The 18760-nt window shown below is 42.8% G+C and overlaps 1 protein-coding gene and 1 long non-coding RNA gene across 6 annotated transcripts in view; one reads left to right on the top strand and one right to left on the bottom strand.

Annotated features, from left to right (window-relative positions):
* The window catches only part of LOC140641636 (uncharacterized), a 91617-nt gene that overhangs the window by 27118 nt on the left and 45739 nt on the right, over positions 1 to 18760 (bottom strand). The window contains exon 2 of the long non-coding RNA XR_012038221.1: positions 15150 to 15239. This is a non-coding gene — a long non-coding RNA (uncharacterized lncRNA). The remainder of the gene's footprint in view (positions 1 to 15149; positions 15240 to 18760) is intronic.
* Positions 5940 to 12454, top strand: LOC140641629 (protein SPATA31F3-like). 5 transcript variants are annotated; one of them, XM_072841784.1, is made up of 6 exons: positions 5946 to 6162; positions 6654 to 6699; positions 7231 to 7288; positions 8293 to 8399; positions 8541 to 8753; positions 11908 to 12454. In XM_072841784.1, exons 1-6 carry the CDS (start codon positions 6019 to 6021, stop codon positions 12366 to 12368), a joined length of 1029 nt encoding a protein of 342 aa, XP_072697885.1. In that variant the 5' UTR covers positions 5946 to 6018; the 3' UTR covers positions 12369 to 12454. The 5 variants fall into 5 exon arrangements, with proteins under 5 accessions (XP_072697887.1, XP_072697888.1, XP_072697885.1 ...); XM_072841786.1 differs by lacking the exon at positions 11908 to 12454 and adding an exon at positions 9097 to 9314 and having other exon boundaries at positions 5940 to 6162; positions 8293 to 8753; XM_072841787.1 differs by lacking the exon at positions 8541 to 8753 and having other exon boundaries at positions 5944 to 6162.

Genomic DNA, 18760 nt, shown 5'->3' with positions numbered 1-18760 from the left:
TCTCTTTCCCTCTGTCTCTCTCTTTCTTTCTCCCTCTCCTTCTCCTTCTCCCTCCCTCCTCCTTCTCTTTTCCCTCTTTCTCCCTTCCCCTCCATTCCTTTCCTCCCCTCCCTCCCTCTCCGTCTTCTCTCCCTGATCAAGACTCCCTCTCCTCCACAGCATGCAGCATTTTTCTCCCCCAAATCAACTCTCCGTAGCTTGCACAGTACGGTCTGTTTTTGTTTTTGTTTTTTTAATCTCTAGCATGTAGTTTGTTCACTCAGTTCTCAAATCAATTTCTTGGGTGTATAGAATGTTTTGATATTTATTTAGTTGTGTTCAAGGGATGAGGCAAGCTTAGGATCCCCCCTACTCCCCCACCTCTTAACCTTCCCCTCTATTTCTTCTGGAGTAAGCTTTGATGGTTTGTGTCTTTTATAGAATTTGTTCATTTTATCTATTTTGTTGATATATATAATATTAAAAATTTTATATACTAATTTATTATCCTTTTAACATCTAAAATTTGTGTTGAGTCACTTCTGTCATTCCTGGTATTGGTAATTTGTGTCTTCTGTTTTTCCTTATTTTTCTATAACTTCTCAGAATATGAAGGACTTTCAGCTATTGTCTTTGTTTCTGCATATACTCAAGTTTCTTAACTAGCCTCCTTGGGCATCCTAGAGTTTCCATAAATGAATCTGTGACCCTCTGAAATTGAATCCAAATTTGAGTGTGAGGAGAGAGACCTAGTTTCATCATGTATTCACATAGATCTGCAACACTATAAGAACTGTTGTTCTGGCATAAAAATATACCAATCAATGGAACAGAATAGATAAAGAATAGATAAAGCCTGGAAATAAACTCATGCATATATGATCAAAGGAGCCAAGAATATATAACGTGGAAAGAATAACCTCTTCAGTATATGGTTTTGGGAAAATTGGAGAGCCATGTGTAACAGAAATAAAAATTGGACCCTTGTCTTACCCATATACATAACTCAAAATACATTAAAGACTTGAACATAAGATCTTTAATTGCATAAGTCCTAGAAGAAAACAGAGAGGGTAAGCTCCTTAACATCAGTCTTTGCAACAATTTTTTTGGATTTGACACCAAAAGCAAAGACAACACAAGCAAAAATAAATGCGTGACTGCATCAAACTAAAAGGCTTCTGAAAAAAATAAAATAAAAAATAAAAGGCTTCAAAAAAATAAAAAAAAATAAAAGGCTTCTGCACATCTTCAAAATCATCAACAACATAATGAACTATGGAATGAGAAAATGTTTGCAAATCATATATCTGATAAGGGGTTAATATACAAAATACATTAGAAAAACTCATACAACTAAGTAGTCAAAAAAATCTGATTAAAAGTTGATCAGGGTGCTGAGTGGCTCAGTTGGTTAAGTATCTGACTCTTGATCTCAACTCAGGTCTTGATCTCAGAGTCATGAATTCAAGCCCCACATTGGGTTCCCACGCTGGGTGTGGAGCTCACTTTAAAAAAGCGAGCAGAGGAACTGAAGAGACATTTATCCAAAGAAGACATACAATTGGCTAGCAGTCCTCAGTATCATTAATCATCAGCAAAATGCAAATCAGAACCACAATGAAACATCATCTCGAATGTGTTAGAATGGCTGTCATCAAAAACACAAGAGATAGCAAATGCTGGTGAGAAAAGGGAACCCTTGTGCATTACTGGTAGTAATGTAAATTGGCACAGTAGCTATGGAAAACAGTATGGAGGTTCCTCAAAAATTAAATATACAACTGCTGTATAATCCACCAGTCCCAATACTAGGTATATATCTGAAGGAAGCAAAATCACTATCTGCATCTCCATGTTCATTGCAGCATTATTTACAGTAGCCAAGATATGGAAAAGAACCCAAGCGCCCATCAATAGATGAATGGATAAAGATGTGGTACATATATATACACAATGGAATGTTATCAAGCATAAAGAGAAGGAAACCTTGCCTTTAGCAACAACATGGATGAATCTTAAGGCATTATGTTAAGTGAAAATAAACAGGGAAAGACAAATACTGTGTTATCTCACTTTTATGTATAATCTAAAAAGAATCCTGAACTGACAGAAACAGAAAAGAGATTTGTGGCTGTCAGTGGCAGGAGGTGGAGGATGGAGGAAAGGAAGGAAGGTAGTTAAAAGGTACCAACTTCCAATTATAAGATTAGTAAGTTCTGGGGATCTAATATACAGCATGATGACCATAGTTAACAATACTATATATCGTATATTTGGGAGCTGCTAAGAGAGTAGATTTAATTTTTAAATTTTCATCATAAAAAATTGTAACTGTGAGGACATGGATGTTAAATTTACTGTGATAAGAATTTATCAATATATTTAGGTATAAATCATTATGTTGCACACCTTAAACTAATACAATACTATATGTCAATTATATCTCAGTAAAACCGAGGTTGGGGGTTGGCTGTTGCCAGTATTTCCCAAATATACACTCAGACCTTAGTGCTTTATTGCTTAAGAGTTATTTTTGATACTTAATATATAGATTGCTGGGCCCTGCCCCTAGATATTCTGACTCATTAAGTCTGGGATGAGGCCAGGAAATCTATATTATTACAGGCTTCCCAGTGAGTCTGATGTAAGGGCAGGATTGAGAGCCACTGGAACAGTGGACCTTTTAAAGTTTGTCGCTAAGTTTGCTGGGCTAGGAGCATTGGGTGGGCAGGTGCTGCCCTCTAGTGCCTCTGGTTGCTTGCTACACTTAATGCACACTGTAACCTGCTGCTTGAACGCTGGTGATCTTGGGGCCTGACACTAACATGGGGTTTCCTGTCCAACTCCCCGCAAATTTTAACTATTGAGCATTGATAAAAACACTCATGTATAAAAATATTGCTGCTGAATAGTGTGCTTCTCTGTCCCCAGCACCTTGGCTCATCTAAGATGTTCGGTAATATTTTCTGATACTGAGACACAGCACAGCTCCTTCCCCCTGTTCTTGTGCTCTCTTTCTCTCTCTGTCTCTCAAATGAATAAAATTTTTTTTGAAAAAACATGAAGCAGAGTCTGGCTTTGAGAAATTTTCTTGAAACAAATGAGTATGAATTTATAGTTGTATGTCCAGAGTCCATAGCGGCTTTTCAGGTACTTTGTCTTCCTTGTGTACTCTTCACTATAAACTGTGAAGCAGGAAGGGCAAATATGAAGATCCATGCCTGTATTGTTGATGTGTTCATTACAGGAATGCACCTTTGTTTGGAAAGACACTGATTCCCCTGTCCTAACCACTCAAGCACCTTTTGTCAATGAGTACCAAACCAGTAAATAAACCTGTACTAAAGGCCTACTCTGCAAAAACACATAAGATTATCTTTGGCTCTAACTCCTGAGTCTGGAGACAGAGGAACAAGGGTAAGTGAGATGCTGCAGAGGAGTTGGCAGCAGATGGTTTTAATGGCTTAGTAGGATGGCACTGGCTGTGGGTTATCTGCAGGGTAAAGAGTGCACTGGTTGGAGCAGGTGCAAAGTTTGCACAATCTGATGGTTTTCTTGTGGCCAGGAGGTTAGCCTAATGGGAGACTGAGAACTGTTTCAGCAGTGAAAAGGCAGCAGCAGCTGCAGAAAGCAGAGCTGGTTGGGGAAGAGATAAAATATTCTGTTCACCTCTTCATCCGATTGGTGAGGGAGGGAGTGTCCTTGGGTTCTGGACGTGACTGAACTCATGACACTCGACACTGCACCTATGAGATTGACAGTAGTTTTATTAATCATATATAGTCACAGCCCAGGGGGGAGGATACCAAACACCATGGTGGGCCACATTAGGTCATGTTAATGGAAGATAGAACCGTTGTAGTGGCAAAGAAAGAAGCTGCAGGAAGCAGGAGCCGGTTGGGTAGGAATAATAAAAGTTAAAGATTCAAGCTACACTGTAGGTATCTCAACCTGCTACTAAAAAGGTGATGCAAGCTGTTTATCAGTTTGACATTCAGTGATCTTTGGTTGAAAAAGGCTTCTCTTATTTGTAGTGTGGAATTTGCAAGTTTAGGAAAGATGTTAAAATAGCTCAAATTCATCCCATCATCAGGTGAGACTCCTCTTAAATTATCTTAAACATAAGGATGTATTTTGTTTTTGTTTTATTCTATATAAAAAATGACACTAAAGAAAACATTCACGATCCATATTTTTATTTCCATTTCCATTTCCTTCCATTTCAGAGTATTCTTCCTTCAAGTTAGTAAAAAAGATCTCATACTAATTATTGGTAATGGGTTTTTTTTTTGCCTTTTGTTTCTTAAATTGGGTATATATACTTAACGTAAAATTTACCATTTTAACACTCTTTAAATGTATCATTGTGCAGTCATCTCCACTATCCATTTTCAAAATTTTTCATCATCCCAAACAGAAATTCTGTACCAAGTGAATAATAACTCCCTAATTCCCCCTCCCTCAACCCCTAATAAGGTTGATTCTTGATTCATTCTTCTCTTTGTAACTACAGTTTTTTACGTCTGCCTGTCTGTCTGCCTGCCTGTCGCCGAAACACAACAACGTGTCAGCTGTAACTACAGTTTTTTAAAACGATTTTATTTATTGAGGCAGCCTGGATAGCTCAGTGGTTTAGCGTTGCCTTCAGCCCAGGGTATGATCCTGGAGACCCGGGATCGAGTCCTGTGTCAGGCTCCCTGCGTGGAGCCTGCTTGTGTCTCTGCCCCTCCCCCACCTCTCTCACTCTCTCTCTCTCTCTCTCTTTCTCTCTCTCTCTCTCTCTCTCATAAATAAATTTTTTTTAAAAGATTGAATTTATATATTCATGAGACACACACACACACACACACAGAGGCAGAGACATAGGCAGAGGGAGAAGTGGGTTCCTCACAGGGAGCCCGATGTGGGAGTCAATCCCGGACCCCAGGATCACGCCATGAGCCAAAGGCAGATGCCCAACTACTGAGCCACTCAGGCATCCCTATAACTAGGTTTTTAAGTGTCTTCAGAGCAGGCAGATAACACAACTCAATGTCTTTGTGCCTTTGATATTGCCCACTTTAGTGATGAACACAGATTGAGTGCTCACCATACCTGTCTGGTGATGGACAGGGTGCTGGAGGAGGGACCAAATAGTACTTTCAGATTTTGAGCTAAAGAATTTTGGAGGTGTGGGACCACTATCATCAGGGCAAGAACTTATGGAAATTCAGAAGTCCTAAGGTACTGGAGCCATCTCACAATGTCGACATGGGCCATGAAGTTAACATTAATATGTGAATCAGTGGACATAGGTGTGGTGGGTAACTGAGGTTGAAAAGGAAAAAGCTTGCCCTGGGATGCCTGGGTGGTTCAGTGGCTGAGCATCTGCCTTTGACTCAGGGCATGATCCTGGGGTCTGGGGTCCCAGGTCTCAGGATCACACCCTGGGCTGAAGGCACCACTAAGCCACTGAGCCACCCAGGCTGCCCCAGAAAGCTATTTTAAAAGACAGCAGCTGTATCCTTTCCTTGACATATCAGACATGACCCTTTTCTTGAACCTCTTAATACTGACCACCAATTGCTTATGACATCAAAATCCTCACTTTCTAACACTTAACAAGATAATGCATGTTCATGGAGTTCCTCTGACCTAACCATTCTCTCTCTTATAGGGTGTACATAAAGACTAACATATCTAAGGATAGATGCCAGACTGTTGTCTAAAGGAGAGAGTTAAGCCATCACGTTATAGGGAACAGAGCATGAAAGAGTATATGCTGCCATGACCTTGGCACCTCTAGGGCCCAGGCTCTGCAACTCGTACAGACAATCAGACATCCTCATCTGAGCACTGAATCACATGAGCTTCTCCTAGACAAATAAAGGCCTCTGATGCTCTGCATGCCTTTGGAAATAGGAGAGCTTTGTGATGTAGTCTGGTGATCTGGTTCCATCTCCTGTGAGGCAGAGATGACAGGGTCTAGAATTTGGAGGCATTAGGTTCCAAGTCCCTGAAAGCCTAGGAAGAGAGATGGCTAATGAGGCTTAGATTATGTTGAGCCCTACCTTTCTTCTGTGGGATGTTGGCTATCCCTTATACACTTATGGCTCCATCATTATTATTGCATTAATTATTTGGCAAGTGAAAAAGAGCCACCAAGAATTAAGGTTGGGACCTAAAAGGAGCTGTTGCCGGGTAGGGAACACACAATGATCACGACTGAACTGATTAAGCCTCAAACAAGATTTTATTCCCTTAATTTCTCCTGTTACCCTTACCCTTACTTTTTTTTTTTATGGGGGTTTCTTCATGGATCTCAGAATAGCTCCAATTTTGGGTTTACTACCGGTTTGGGAGACATTCAGGACCTTGGATAGCTAAAATCCCTTGGTACTAGACCCCTTATCCTTTAATCTATTCCTCTTTTCTCCTGTCTCATTCTGATCTCCCACAGAACATGTTCAGGGAATGGGGGTAGAGGTATGGTGTATAGGAGAGCCTCAAAATGAATTAATAATAAGAGAAGGGAAATGATGGGTGAAAAGACATAAGGTAAAGAAAAGAATGGTAGGAAAGTATATAAAATTGGAATATAGAAGTTTGGGAAATACTTAATTACTTTGTCTCATTTTAGACGCAAAAAGTAAAAGGTGCCCTGGCTTAACTCTAACTATTTTGTTTTCAAGTGTCACCGGAGAGTCAGACAAAGGGCTAAAGATAAAACATCAAGAGGTAAAGTCCTAGTTTCTCCTCAGACTCCCCTCACTATGGGCAAGATTCCCCTGATTCCTGTCCCTCCTATGAACCTGGGAGCCAGTAACCAGGTGCTCTAACCACTGAAGGCTCCAATTGCCTCAGTTGACAATTTCTCCCAGAACACGTTCTTGGGTGGGAAATCAGAGCCTGGGAATGTTCCAAAATTCTCTACCTTACACCTGCCCTTGAGAATGAAAAATATAGGACAGAAGCCCTCAGCTGTGTCATTTACTAGTTTTATGACCCTGTGGAAATGACTTCATCTCTCAGTCTGTGATCCATGAAATGGGCATCTCATGATCCTGCCTCACTCCCACTGTGGCTGTGATGATCAAATGAAATGAGGTCTAGGACAGCATGTTGCAGTGGGTTAAGTTGTAATGCATATGTGCCATAGAGCATTGATTGTTGTGCTTTTCAGCCTCCTCTTACTTAAAGGCCTTTAGCTTCCTATAGGAGGTCCCTGCATCCTCTCATTCCTTCTAACACTGTCTCTTGGTTTCTCAGGCAAGAGACTGTCCCGAGAAGCTGATAAGCCGTGGCAGCTGCTCTCTGTCATGAGAAGGTGATCACTTGCTCTTTGTATTCTCCAAATCCCCAGCCTGGCCTGGGACGATTTCTCTGGTTGGCCTGTGGCAGGGACCAAGAGAGGAAAAATGTCCCAGAGGGAGTCAGACAGTGGATGCTGAGCACTGATTGAGAGAGTTGCCAGGGCAGAGGGGGATCAGGTGTCTCAGGACAGGGAGTCTCCCGATTTTGCTCTAGGCTAGGTTCACAGTGGTCCTGAAAGTCAGGATTTTGCTAGTATGTAATTCATTGAAGACTCTACATGAGTTTGCACTCAGCCACAAGACAAGTTATCCAGTCAAGAGAATAGATAAATGCATATATAAATAAATCACCATTGTCCTATTCCTGTTGCAACCATTCAAGGGCAGACCCATAGAACCTGCTGACATTACTTCCATGGTTTTGTCTTCAGGGAGGCCAATTCCTGGGACAGCCCTCAGAAAGGAGTCCGTCATCTTATCCTCTTCCTAAAATCTCTAAGGAAGGGAATTGGCTCTCAAGAGATACTATGTACAGGAACTGGGACACCCCATAGTCCCCACAATGCAGAGTTCCCACAAAGACCATATTTTCCACAGCTTAGAAATACTGAATGCCAGGCTGTGGCCTTCTTAGCTCCAGAAGAGACTGACCGCAGGTTCCCCCTGGTAATGTTCCTGGTGCTGCCCCTCAGCCAACCATTGGCTCCCCACCTCTGCCTGGTTCCCTTCTCCTGGTGTAGCTTCTCAACACAGACCAACAGTAAATGCACCCCACCTCCCAGTGTCTCTCATGGCCTGTGGTTCCATCATTGTCTGAGACCTTGCCTAACAAGCTCCAGCCCTCAGTCCAACCCAGCCCAACATAACTTGCCAATGGCATTTTCCTAGGAAGAAAAGGAGATGGGTAAATGCCCTGGGATTCCAGGACTAGGGGAAGGTGGGCCAAATCTCCAGGTCACACGCATTCAGAGAGGCAGGTGTCAGTCCATCAGTAACGGTTGCCGTCTTCCCTTCCTAGCCAGGGCTGGCTTCCTAAGGAGGGAAGTGTGCGGCGGCTCCTGTGTGCAGATCCTTCCTGCCCCATCTGCAATGCTGTGGCTCTGGAGATTCAGCAGTTGCTGTCAGGTGAGAAAACCCTGACCTCTCCCTCTTCATCGGGGCCATCGCAGGGCTCCTCTTGTCTCTCTTTGGAGCAGAGTCAGGGTTCCCTGCACTCCAAAGCTCTTTCACTTCCATCTGTAACCCCTACAAAGTCACAATTAACAGATCAGAAATGCTTAACACAGTCAGCTGCCCAGTCGACCAGTGTCAGCATCCAAGATATCCAAGGTGAATGCCTCCAGCGAAGGAAGGGATATCAAGTGCCAGATGTGTCCAGGGATACAGGAGCTCTGTCTTCTTCAAGTGAGGAGACTAGGACTCCTGTGAATCAGCAGGACAAGAGGAAGAGCTACCCTGTATGTGTGCTGGAGAAACAAGGTCAGCTGCCCTTGAATATCTGATTCTCTTTCTTTCCCTGATTTCAGAGCTCATGAAGCTAAAATACCCTGTTGCCTTGCATGTTCCTATTTCCCCAATGCCCTGAGGTATCTAAGTACATGTATATAAATGCATGCATTTCTATACCTGAGGGGGCTGCTAAGATCTTTAGAAGAGTTCCTATAGCAGCTTATAACACATAGTCCAAATGTTTTCCAAGCCTGGAAAAACAACCATTTCGTTCATCATAATGTCATCTCTAAGGTCTCGCTTGAAAATATAGGCTATCTTTCTGACCTGGGTTCATGATTGAGCCACTCTACCCAAACTTTCTGAGTTATAGAAAGATCCACTATGAACCCAGAGCAAGTACCACTGCAAGTAAATAGCAAACTTCATGGCTCTAGCTCTACCCTCTACTACACTTCAGTTTCTAAGTGGTCTCCATCCATTGACCAGAGGATCCACTGAGGCCTCAATGTGCTATCTACAGCAGAAACCTAGCTATGTTTCTATGGTTCCTATTTTCTGCACAATGAGTCCTGGTCTGCCAATAAAGATCTCTCCACAAAAGGGGAGCCCCAGTCCCTTTTTGTTCAATAACTACTTTGTAATCTCTGTCTAAAATTTCCTCCACTTAAGTTAGCCCCACCTTCTCCCACATTCTCAAATTTGGGCTTCTCCATTTGATTAACAATAAACCCATATCAATATCTCATTTCCTTCTCTGGCCAAGTGTGAAGCCTTAGAGTGGCACCAGGGGAAAGGCAGTCACATTTTCAGTGGAACTTCTCAGCTGTTGCCCAGAAATCTCTGTAGAGGCAGAGAACCATATAAAATAAGCCCTGAGACATGTTTCTTCCTGTCCCCAGGGACCTGTTAGGAGAAGCCCATTTCAGTCTTCAAGAGAGAGGTGGTATTTCCCTGGAACATACCCAGAGCTGCTAGAGTTCTACTTTCAGAAGCAGTTGATTTAGCAAGTTGATTCATTATTGTGAGAGCCTGTCCCAGAAGATATATCAGTCCAAAGAGTTGCACCTGTCCCCTGCTTACCAGCAGCCCCTGCCCAAGAGCAGCACCCTGGCCAGTATGAGTATCCCCTAGCTTGCAGACCTAAAGGCCAGTGGGGATATCGACCTGTTATGATTCATCGTGGCAGTAGGGCTGGTCTACAGTTGCTTGCCCAGGCTACTGCAATGTTGCAGAGCTACAGTGACTACAAGCATGGGAAGATGTGCTAGGGCATTTGTTCCTGCCCACATTTGCAGCTGTTAGGACTACAAATCATTAGGTCTGCAGCATTCCAAGGGCCTTGACAGGAATTTGGTTCCCTCGTGCTCAGAAAGTAAGTCCCTAGACATGGAGGTGGCTATTAGCCCCTACATGGATCATAAAGCAACATCCTCAGTATTGATAGGCCTTGACAGAAGTAACAAGCTTCACTTGATGCTGTCACTGATCATCTTGACCAGCATCTGCCCGGGTATGCTCTCAAGGAGCCACTGAAAAACTGGAGACGAGTTTTGGCCTTACTGTCAGGCCTTCCAGCTTTTTATTATGTGGCTTTCTCCAAGGCCATGGCCCTGTCAATAACTAGCCAATCTCCAATCACAAAAGTGTGCCTGGGTCTTTTGGGGGCCCAGTAAAACCTATGGCTCAATATCATCTAAACACCAATGTGAAAGTCCTGCCGCAGGCTTTCAATATGCCAGTGAGACTTGTGCAGATAGTGGGCAAGCATTCCAGACTGAAGTACACTTGAATGGAGATGGTGCCTCTAGAGAGCCAGACATCCTGCAGTCCCCTCATCACTCAAGATACCTATCTTGGCCAAACTGAATTTTTACCTGAAAAAGAAATTCCTGGAGATACATTTGGGAAGTCTTATAAAGATAAAGGAGTCCAGGAACAAACTATGGTTGTCCCAAGGAGTATCTGTACCTAGGACTCCTTCAGAATCTAAACACCTGGGGAAAATATTGCTCCAGAATCTCCACCATCCCACCAGATATCATCCCATGTGTTCTAGAATGCTCCACCTTAGAGAATAGCTTGCAGGTAAATTGAGGCAGTGAGGAGAACATAAAGCAAGCTAGTCCTCATGGTTCTTCCCACTGGGCCTCCAAGATCTCACAACCCCCTGGGGAAACAACAGGGGCCCAGGTGCTTTGTATTAAGCTGCAGGCCAGTGTGTACAAGCTGAGCCTGGAGAAGCCCTGGATCCCTTAGCCCCTGCAAAGGTAAGGACAACTCCCTGCCCCAGCAGAGAAAATAGAGGACTCTGGGAAACTTAACGTAGCAGAGAATCATAGACAAGGGGGTGCAGGTTTGAGGCTGTCTCCAGCCAGAGAGAACATATACTCTGCTGTGGTTCAGGGGCCAGAAGGGACTTTTATAAATAGAACCCTCAGAGCCCTTGACTTCCCAAATGTCTCTAGGATCAGGGATCCCTGGGTGGCTCAGCGGTTTAGCACCTGCCTTTGGCCCAGGGTGCGATCCTGGAGTCCCAGGATCGAGTCCCGCGTCGAGCTTCCGGCATGGAGCCTGCTTCTCCTTCTGCCTGTGTCTCTGCCTCTCTCTCTCTTTCTCTCTCTCTCTCTCTCTCTATCATGAATAAATAAATCTTTAAAAAAAAAAGATTCCTCAAAACCAAATGTCTCTAGGATCTTTCTCAAATAGAATTTGAGTTAGGTTAAGATGGTTGCCTTGAGTGAGTTGGAACTAGCAAGGATCTGTCTGGATCTGCAGAGCCACCATTTCCATCCTCTCAGGTGACAAGATCCTTCGCAGCCCTTCACCAGTTTCTCCCTTACATTGAGTTCCTAGAGTATCCCCTAGATTCCTTGGGTCAAAATGCCAGATGAGAATGGTCTGTAAGGCTGTTAATCTGAATGACCTCACCCAAACAAGGATTCCTCAGAATGCCAAAACTGGAGTCACCAGAGCTTAATGGACCAGACCTTACATGACCAGCTTACTGGGCCATTATTAGCTGGGCTAAATTTTGTAAGTCCAGCATTTAAAGTGACCATGTTCTTGAGATCCAAAATTTACAGGGCCTAAATTCATAGAGTCACACTTTCTAGGGTAAGACCTGCAGGGTCTAGTAAAAGCAGTCCATATTCACAAGCCCATATTCATCCCATTCTTCCAGAAGCTGCAGAAGGTGGCTTGGGAAATAAGATGAAGCACTTTCCACACTGGATTAACCCCGAGGTGAAAGGTCAAAGGCATAAAGAATCCATTCTCCTCTCTAAGGATGAGACAGTGCCCAAAACCATGACAAAAAAGGTTGAGAAGAGTCCACCCCTCACCAAACACCCTGTGAGAGGAGCCAAGTTGGAGAATAAAACAGAGGAGGAGAGCATGACCTTCTTTGATGCTCCTCAGTCTCTAGACAATGAACTCAAGCAACAATCCCTTCAGTCCAGACATTCCTGGTTGCTGTGCCTTCCTCATAACAGCTCCAAGCACTGTCCTCAGCTGACTTGTGCCACTCAACCAGAAAATCCACCCCAGGTCTCAGCTCTCCTCTCAGCAGAAGGCACTGGTCTACACAAAGAAAAAACGCAGTGCAGGAAAAAGGAGTTCCTAGTTTCCTCCGCATCCCCATGAAAAAGGCTGTCATCATCATTTCCATTAAAGTCCAGGTGAGGCAGGACCCTCTCCAAATATACTCTTTGCCTCTGAGCAAAGAACCACCTGTTTGTGCCTCCTTATTTTCAAGGTTATATGTGATGGAGAGAGTAGAGAAGGTAAATAATACTTCCCATATGCTATAGGAGCTTAAACTCATATTTCAAATAGGTCAGCATTCCACACAACTCTTTCAGCCCTACCCTGGACCTTGGAGAGGGGGGCTTGAGCAAAGAAGGAAGACCGCTGCCCAAAGTGCACTGAAGGTGCACCAGGCTTGAATTCTATTATGTCTTCCCATGGCATCTATGGGCCCTAGAGGAACAATGTAGGCATAATCATAGTATAAGAAGTAGCGGCCAGTACATTTTTGGTCCATGGGAACAATTTACCAATAGCTTCTATGTATGCCAGCAGTCTGAAGGGAAGTTTTTAGGTGAGTGTCACAGTTGTTCCATCCTTGGTAATCATAAAAGCACACAGATAATATGACATGTGTCAGAAGCATATGAGAGAATCTCGCCTCTCTGCAATGTGTTGTTATTGATTAGATCTTAAAAAGGGCTAACCCATCTGGGATTTTCGCGTGGCCTATTGCCAGTTTGACACCCGTTGCCTTTCAGTTGCATGGGATAAATGTCTCCTAGAATGAAGATCAGTTGAAGAGAAGGTTCCCAAAAGATCACAATAAAAATGTCCTTGACATGAGTCTTAGATGCAACATTTCAAATTTTCAACTACTTACTATGTTCCAGATACTATGCCAGAAAACATGAGGTGAACACAACAGTGAACAACACACAGGCCTTCCTCCATTGAGCTTATGGAATTATGGAGTAGACAGTCAAGTAAAAAGTCACTAAAAGCAGTGTGATAAGGACTGATTAGAGGAAGTAGGTGAAAATACACAGGATGGTACTTAACCTAATTTGGCAGGGGGAAGGGGTTCAGTAGAAGTTTTCCTAGAAGAGGTGATATGTAGACTGAATTTCAAAGGATAAGAAGTTAGTCAGGAGGGAAGTAGGGAGTCTCTGGGCTTCCCCAGGCTGAGAGTAAAATGTACAAATGTATGGTGTCAAACAAATGGGCATACTATGGAAAGAACAGTAACTTGCTGGAGAAGTACCTATAATAATCAAAAGCACATTAAGATGTTTGCGGGATCAGAATGAGAATGCCAAGATAGAGAATGGATGGTATTCACTCATGCATTTTTCATTCCTTCAACTAATACTGTGCATCTACTATTTGCCACACACTTGTATAGGCACTGAGTATACAGCAATGAACAAAAGAGGAAAAAATTATCTGCCTTTAATGAGCTTACATTGATGGTACTAGAGAGGAAGATGAAAGAAGCATAAGTAAAAAAACATATAGTATGTAGAAGATGACCAAATATATAAGAGGTAAGAAGTTTGGGGAAGACTTAGGTGGGTGCAGTTTTAAATAGGGAGTTCAAAAATAAATAAGTAGGTAGATAGAGAGTTCAGGGCAGGCCTCACTAAAAACTATGGAGTTGGGGGCACCTGGGTGGTTCAGTCAATTAAGCATCTGTCTTCAGCTCAGTTTATGATCTCAGGGTCCTGATACCAAGGCCTGTGTCGGGCTCCCTGCTCAGCAGGGAGTCTGCTTCTACCTCTGTGCTCTCTCTCACTATCTCTGTCGCTATCTCCGTCCTCCTCTCAAATAAGTAAATAACATCTTTTATTTAAATGTGGGCATGGACTAGAGAGATGAGAGAGTAAATCACATGGATAACTGAGGAAATTTCATGTCAGAAACATAAACTTTCTGGAGGCTGGAGCATGCCTGAGCTATTCCAAGGAAGAAGGACAGTGAGCCTGAAGCAGAGTAATCATTAAGGGGGAGAGTAATGGAGGACAAAGAGCAGTAAAGGGGCTAAATGAGGTAAGGCCTAGAAGGTCATTGCAAAGACACTGAATTGACTTTTTGAGGAAATGGAAGTTGCTGTTAGAGCGTCTTCTTAGATCTGCTTTCTGTTTTAAAGGATCACTTAGGCTGAGTTGCTAACAGCAGTATTGGAGGTAAAGACTTGGGTAGAATCATTAGTTATGAGATTATTCCAGTAATAGTAGCAGCAGAGACTAGAAGTGTTTAGATGCTGGACATTTTGAAGTAGAGACAAAAGGATACTGATATCCATTTACTGATAGGTTGGATGTGGACAGTTAGAAAACATTTAAAAATCAAAGATAACACCAATGTTTGTGGCCTAAACTTCTGGCAACATGGAGTTATCTATACTGATATGAGAAATATTAGGACTGCAGTGGGTGATAAGTGTGATTGGGTAGGACTGGTAATCAGGAGTTCATTTTTATACAGAGATAGATATTGGGCATTCAAGTGTATATAAAACTTAAACAATTGGAGCATATGACCCTGGGGTTCATGGTAGGGCCCAGGCTTTAGGCAGACAAATAGACAACTAAATAAATAGATATACATAGGTAGTGATGATGATGATGGTGAAGGGGAAGACAGATAGATAGATAGATAGATAGATAGATAGATAGATAGATAGATAGATGTATTTAAAACCATGAACTATGAGACTAGGCCAAGGGAGAGAAAAATTATTACATGGGTGTGATGAGTGCTATAGTATGTGGGGTCCTGCCCCAGGAGGAAGTACTCAGAGGATGAGGAGGACCCTGGGGTCATGTAAAGGTATTACAACAAAAATGACCTTGAAAGACATCTTATATTGAATTGTTAAAATATTTGAGTACTTACTGTCTTCCAGGAGCTATGATAGACATAACAGTCGCCAAGACACAGCCTTGCCTCTATGCCAATCATGATCTCATGGGTAGATCAAATTGCCTAATGAAAATAAACACATGGATATCCAATATTGATCTCAAAAGTGAACTCCTGATTCCCTGTCCTCCTCCCCTCTATCACAGAATCACACATAGCTGACCTAGCAGAAAGACAGAGGCTGCCCTGGATGGAAGGTATGGATCTCTGTTTGGACACCTTCTATTTCTCAGAAGGTGAAACCTCTGTATTCCCACCTTCTGACCTAGCTCACAGGAGGCAAGAGCTAAAGGAAGTAAAGTGCTGTAGTCTCCCTATGAGACATATGTGGTATGGGGGACTATGGGATACTCCTGCCCCACTAATTTGTAAGGAAATCCAGAATGACTCAACATCCCCTCAATCAAGAGGTGGTGGTAGGACTCTCTTCCACTGATAGAACCCAATGTGTCCATTGCTAGCAGGATGAAAAAAAAAAAAAAGCCAGTATGGGAAGAAGCATGAATGTGTCCCTCCTCTGAATGGTGATTCTGTGCCTAAGGGATGGGGGTCCAGCCCCTGTTGTAGCCCTCAAGGTGAGGAGGCACAAGGCCCAAGCCTGCTGAGCCAACACCCTCCAGGTGTTTTCCTAAAGCATCCCCAGAGATCACTGGAGGTCTTGTGACAGGCACATCCTCCCTTGCCTAGTGGGAATTGGGCAGAGAGCCATGCAGGAAGATGCCCAGGAGAAAGAATGTCACTCAGAAGGGTCACAGCAGCATCAGGTGAAAAGCCAAGGTTAATGTGCACACATCCTGGCTTAGGTGGAACAGGTCCTTCCCATGGTCCCCTACAGGTCCCCACCCTCTACCAGTAGTTTTCTATAATGGAAATTTCAGGCAGCTGACCACAATTGCTAGACTTTTGTCCCTGCTCATTCCACTCTGGCAGGGAGATCATAGAACATTCCGAGCACAGGAGTGAGTGTGTGAGACTTCATCTCCTTGCTCGTGGTGCAATTCTGTTATGCCAGCCTCTTGCCAGCAAGGGACCAGGATTCCATGAACATGACTTGAAACTCCCTACCCTACTCCAATTCCCAACCTGTTGGAGACACTTAGATTCAAGGGCTCAGATATTTTTGATTGTCGGCTCAAAATTCTAGTCTCTCTACTCTGTAAGTCTTTGGGTAAAATATCCCCTACTCCTAAGTTCCCACATCCTCTGAATGTCATCCTCCTTTCCACAGCCTCATCTCTATTTTGGCCTAACTTCCCGTCACCAGCCTCAACTTGCCCCTCACTGTCCAGGCTGAATGCCTGGAAGGATGATAGTAATATGTGAACATAGTAGTGAAAAAAGCAAGTTACAAGAATAATCACATTACAGTCTCATTTTAAAAATATTAAATAGATTTTGGGCAGCCCCGGTGGCTCAGCGGTTTAAGTGTCTATTAATAGATGAATTCCTAAGGAAGATGCAGCATACACACACACATATATAATGGAATATTATGTGGCCATAAAAAGGATGAGATCATGCCATTTGAGACAATATGAATGGACCTAGAAGGTATTATGCTAAGTGAAATAAAGAAGAATAAAACAAATGCCATATGATTTCATCAATATTTGGAATTTTAAAAGTAAATTAAAAAAAAAAACAGAATCAGACCTATAAATACGGAGAACTGATGGTTTCCTAAGGGGAGGAGGTTGGGTTGTTGGGCAAACTGGATGAAGGGAGTGGGAAATAGAGTATAAAGAATACAAGGATATTATAATAGCAATGTATGTGGCCATATGGTAGCTACACTTGGGGTGAACATAGCATAAGCTTGTTGAATCACTATATTGTATAATGTAAACTAGTGTAACATTATATGTCAACTATATGCAAAAAAATTAATTAAAAAATCTTCTTTGCCCCTCCGCGCTGCACTCTCATGCATACACACGCGCACACACACACTCTCATATAAATAAATCTTTAAAAAAAAGTAAGGGGGTGCTTGGATGGTGCAGTCGGTTAAGCTTCTGACTCTTGGTTTAGTTAGGCTCAGGTTATGATTTCAGGGTGGTGAGATCAAGCCCTGGGTCAGGTTCTGTGCTCAGTGTGGAGTCTACTTGAGACTCTCTCCATCTGCACCCCCCCCCACACCGTGCTCTCTCATGTACACTCTCTTTCCAAAATAAATATGTTAAAAAAACTAAGGGGGGAAGCCCCGGTGGCACAGTGGTTTAGCGCCACCTGCAGCCCAGGGCATGATCCTGGAGACCCTGGATCAAGTCCCACTTCGGGCTCTCTGCATGGAGCCTGCTTCTCCCTCTGCCTGTGTCTCTGCCTCTCTCTCTCTCTGCATCTCTATGAATAAATTCATAAAATCATAAAAAAATAAAATAAAAATTAAAAAACTAAAAGGTGCCTGGGTAGCTCAGTCTGTTGAGCCACCAACTCTTGGTTTTGGCTCAGGTCATGATCTCAGGGTCTTAGGATCAAGCCCTATGACAGGCTCCATTCTCAGTGTGGATACTCTCTCCCTCTGCCCATCCCTCTGCTTGCTCTCCCAAATAAATAAAATCTTTAAAAACAAACAAACAAACAGGGGTCCCTACAGGTGACTCAGTTGGTTAAGTGTCCGCCTTCAGCTCAGGTCATGATCCCAGAGTCCTGGGATTAAGCCCTATGTTGGCATCCCCACTATGTGGGAGGCCTACTTCTCCTCTCCCACTTCCTCTGCTTGCGCTTTCTCTCTCTCTCTCTCTCTCTCTCTCTGTGTCAAATAATTAAATAAAGTCTTTTAAAAAACTGGACACACAAACCTTCACTGTGGACCTTCCTCATGATCAATTATTATTTCCAAGGCCACACTTCCTCAGAAACCTTTTGTGGTAAGTCTTTCAATTTTTAATTTTATTTCTTTTTTTTTTTTTTTTTTTTTTTTTTTGAGAGACAGCATGAGTGAGTGTAAGTGGCAGAGGATCAGAAGGAGAGGAAGGGAGAGAGAATTTTAAGTAGGTTCTACACCCAGCACAGAGCCCAATGAAGGGCTCAATCTCACAACCCTGAGATTGTGACCTGAGCTGAAATCAAGACTTGGATGCTAACCGAACCACCCAGGCGCCCCATTAATTTTTTTTTACTGTGACTCATAGCAAGAATTATAGCTTATGATGTGACCCTATAAATTTACACAGTTATAAACATGTGTTCATAGATCTAGAACTGAATCCAAAGTTTTGTGAAATAATCCTACTTTAACTACATGTGATGTATGCTGGTATTTTCTAACCTCTCTATCCTATTTCATTAAAATAGTCCTAATAGTGACTCTCTCAGATGATTTCATGACTTCCCAAGGAGTCTGGACCTACAATTTGAGAAACATAGCCTTAGGGTAATTTTACATTTTTGATTACAGAACTACATTTTTGTCTTGATTTAAAGATGATTACCCCTAAAAGACAAAAACAACATTGTGGAGTATAAGGTAAGCCTTCCCCTTGACTTCTGTGATGCAAGAACAGAATTCTCAATCTTGTCTTAAGAGTCTGTGTAATTGGAAAGTCTAACAGAGATGGACAGCTACTAATATACCTTTAGCT

Source organism: Canis lupus, chromosome 10, assembly GCF_048164855.1.
Source record: "Canis lupus baileyi chromosome 10, mCanLup2.hap1, whole genome shotgun sequence".
Taxonomy (NCBI): Eukaryota; Metazoa; Chordata; class Mammalia; order Carnivora; family Canidae; genus Canis; species Canis lupus.
Note: the sequence above shows the minus strand (reverse complement) of the source record. Positions and strands in the feature narration are given on the sequence as shown.

What these genes read in the sequence shown, in the direction of transcription:
- LOC140641629 (XM_072841783.1), top strand. Translation starts at nt 6,019, where the DNA reads ATGTTGAGCCCTACCTTTCTTCTGTGGGATGTTGGCTATCCCTTATAC. An exon ending in CTAAAAGGAGCTGTTGCCGG is followed by an intron (nt 6,163 to 6,653) that starts GTAGGGAACACA and finishes TTTGTTTTCAAG; the next exon opens with TGTCACCGGAGAGTCAGACA. An exon ending in ATGTGTGCTGGAGAAACAAG is followed by an intron (nt 8,754 to 11,907) that starts GTCAGCTGCCCT and finishes CCATTCTTCCAG; the next exon opens with AAGCTGCAGAAGGTGGCTTG.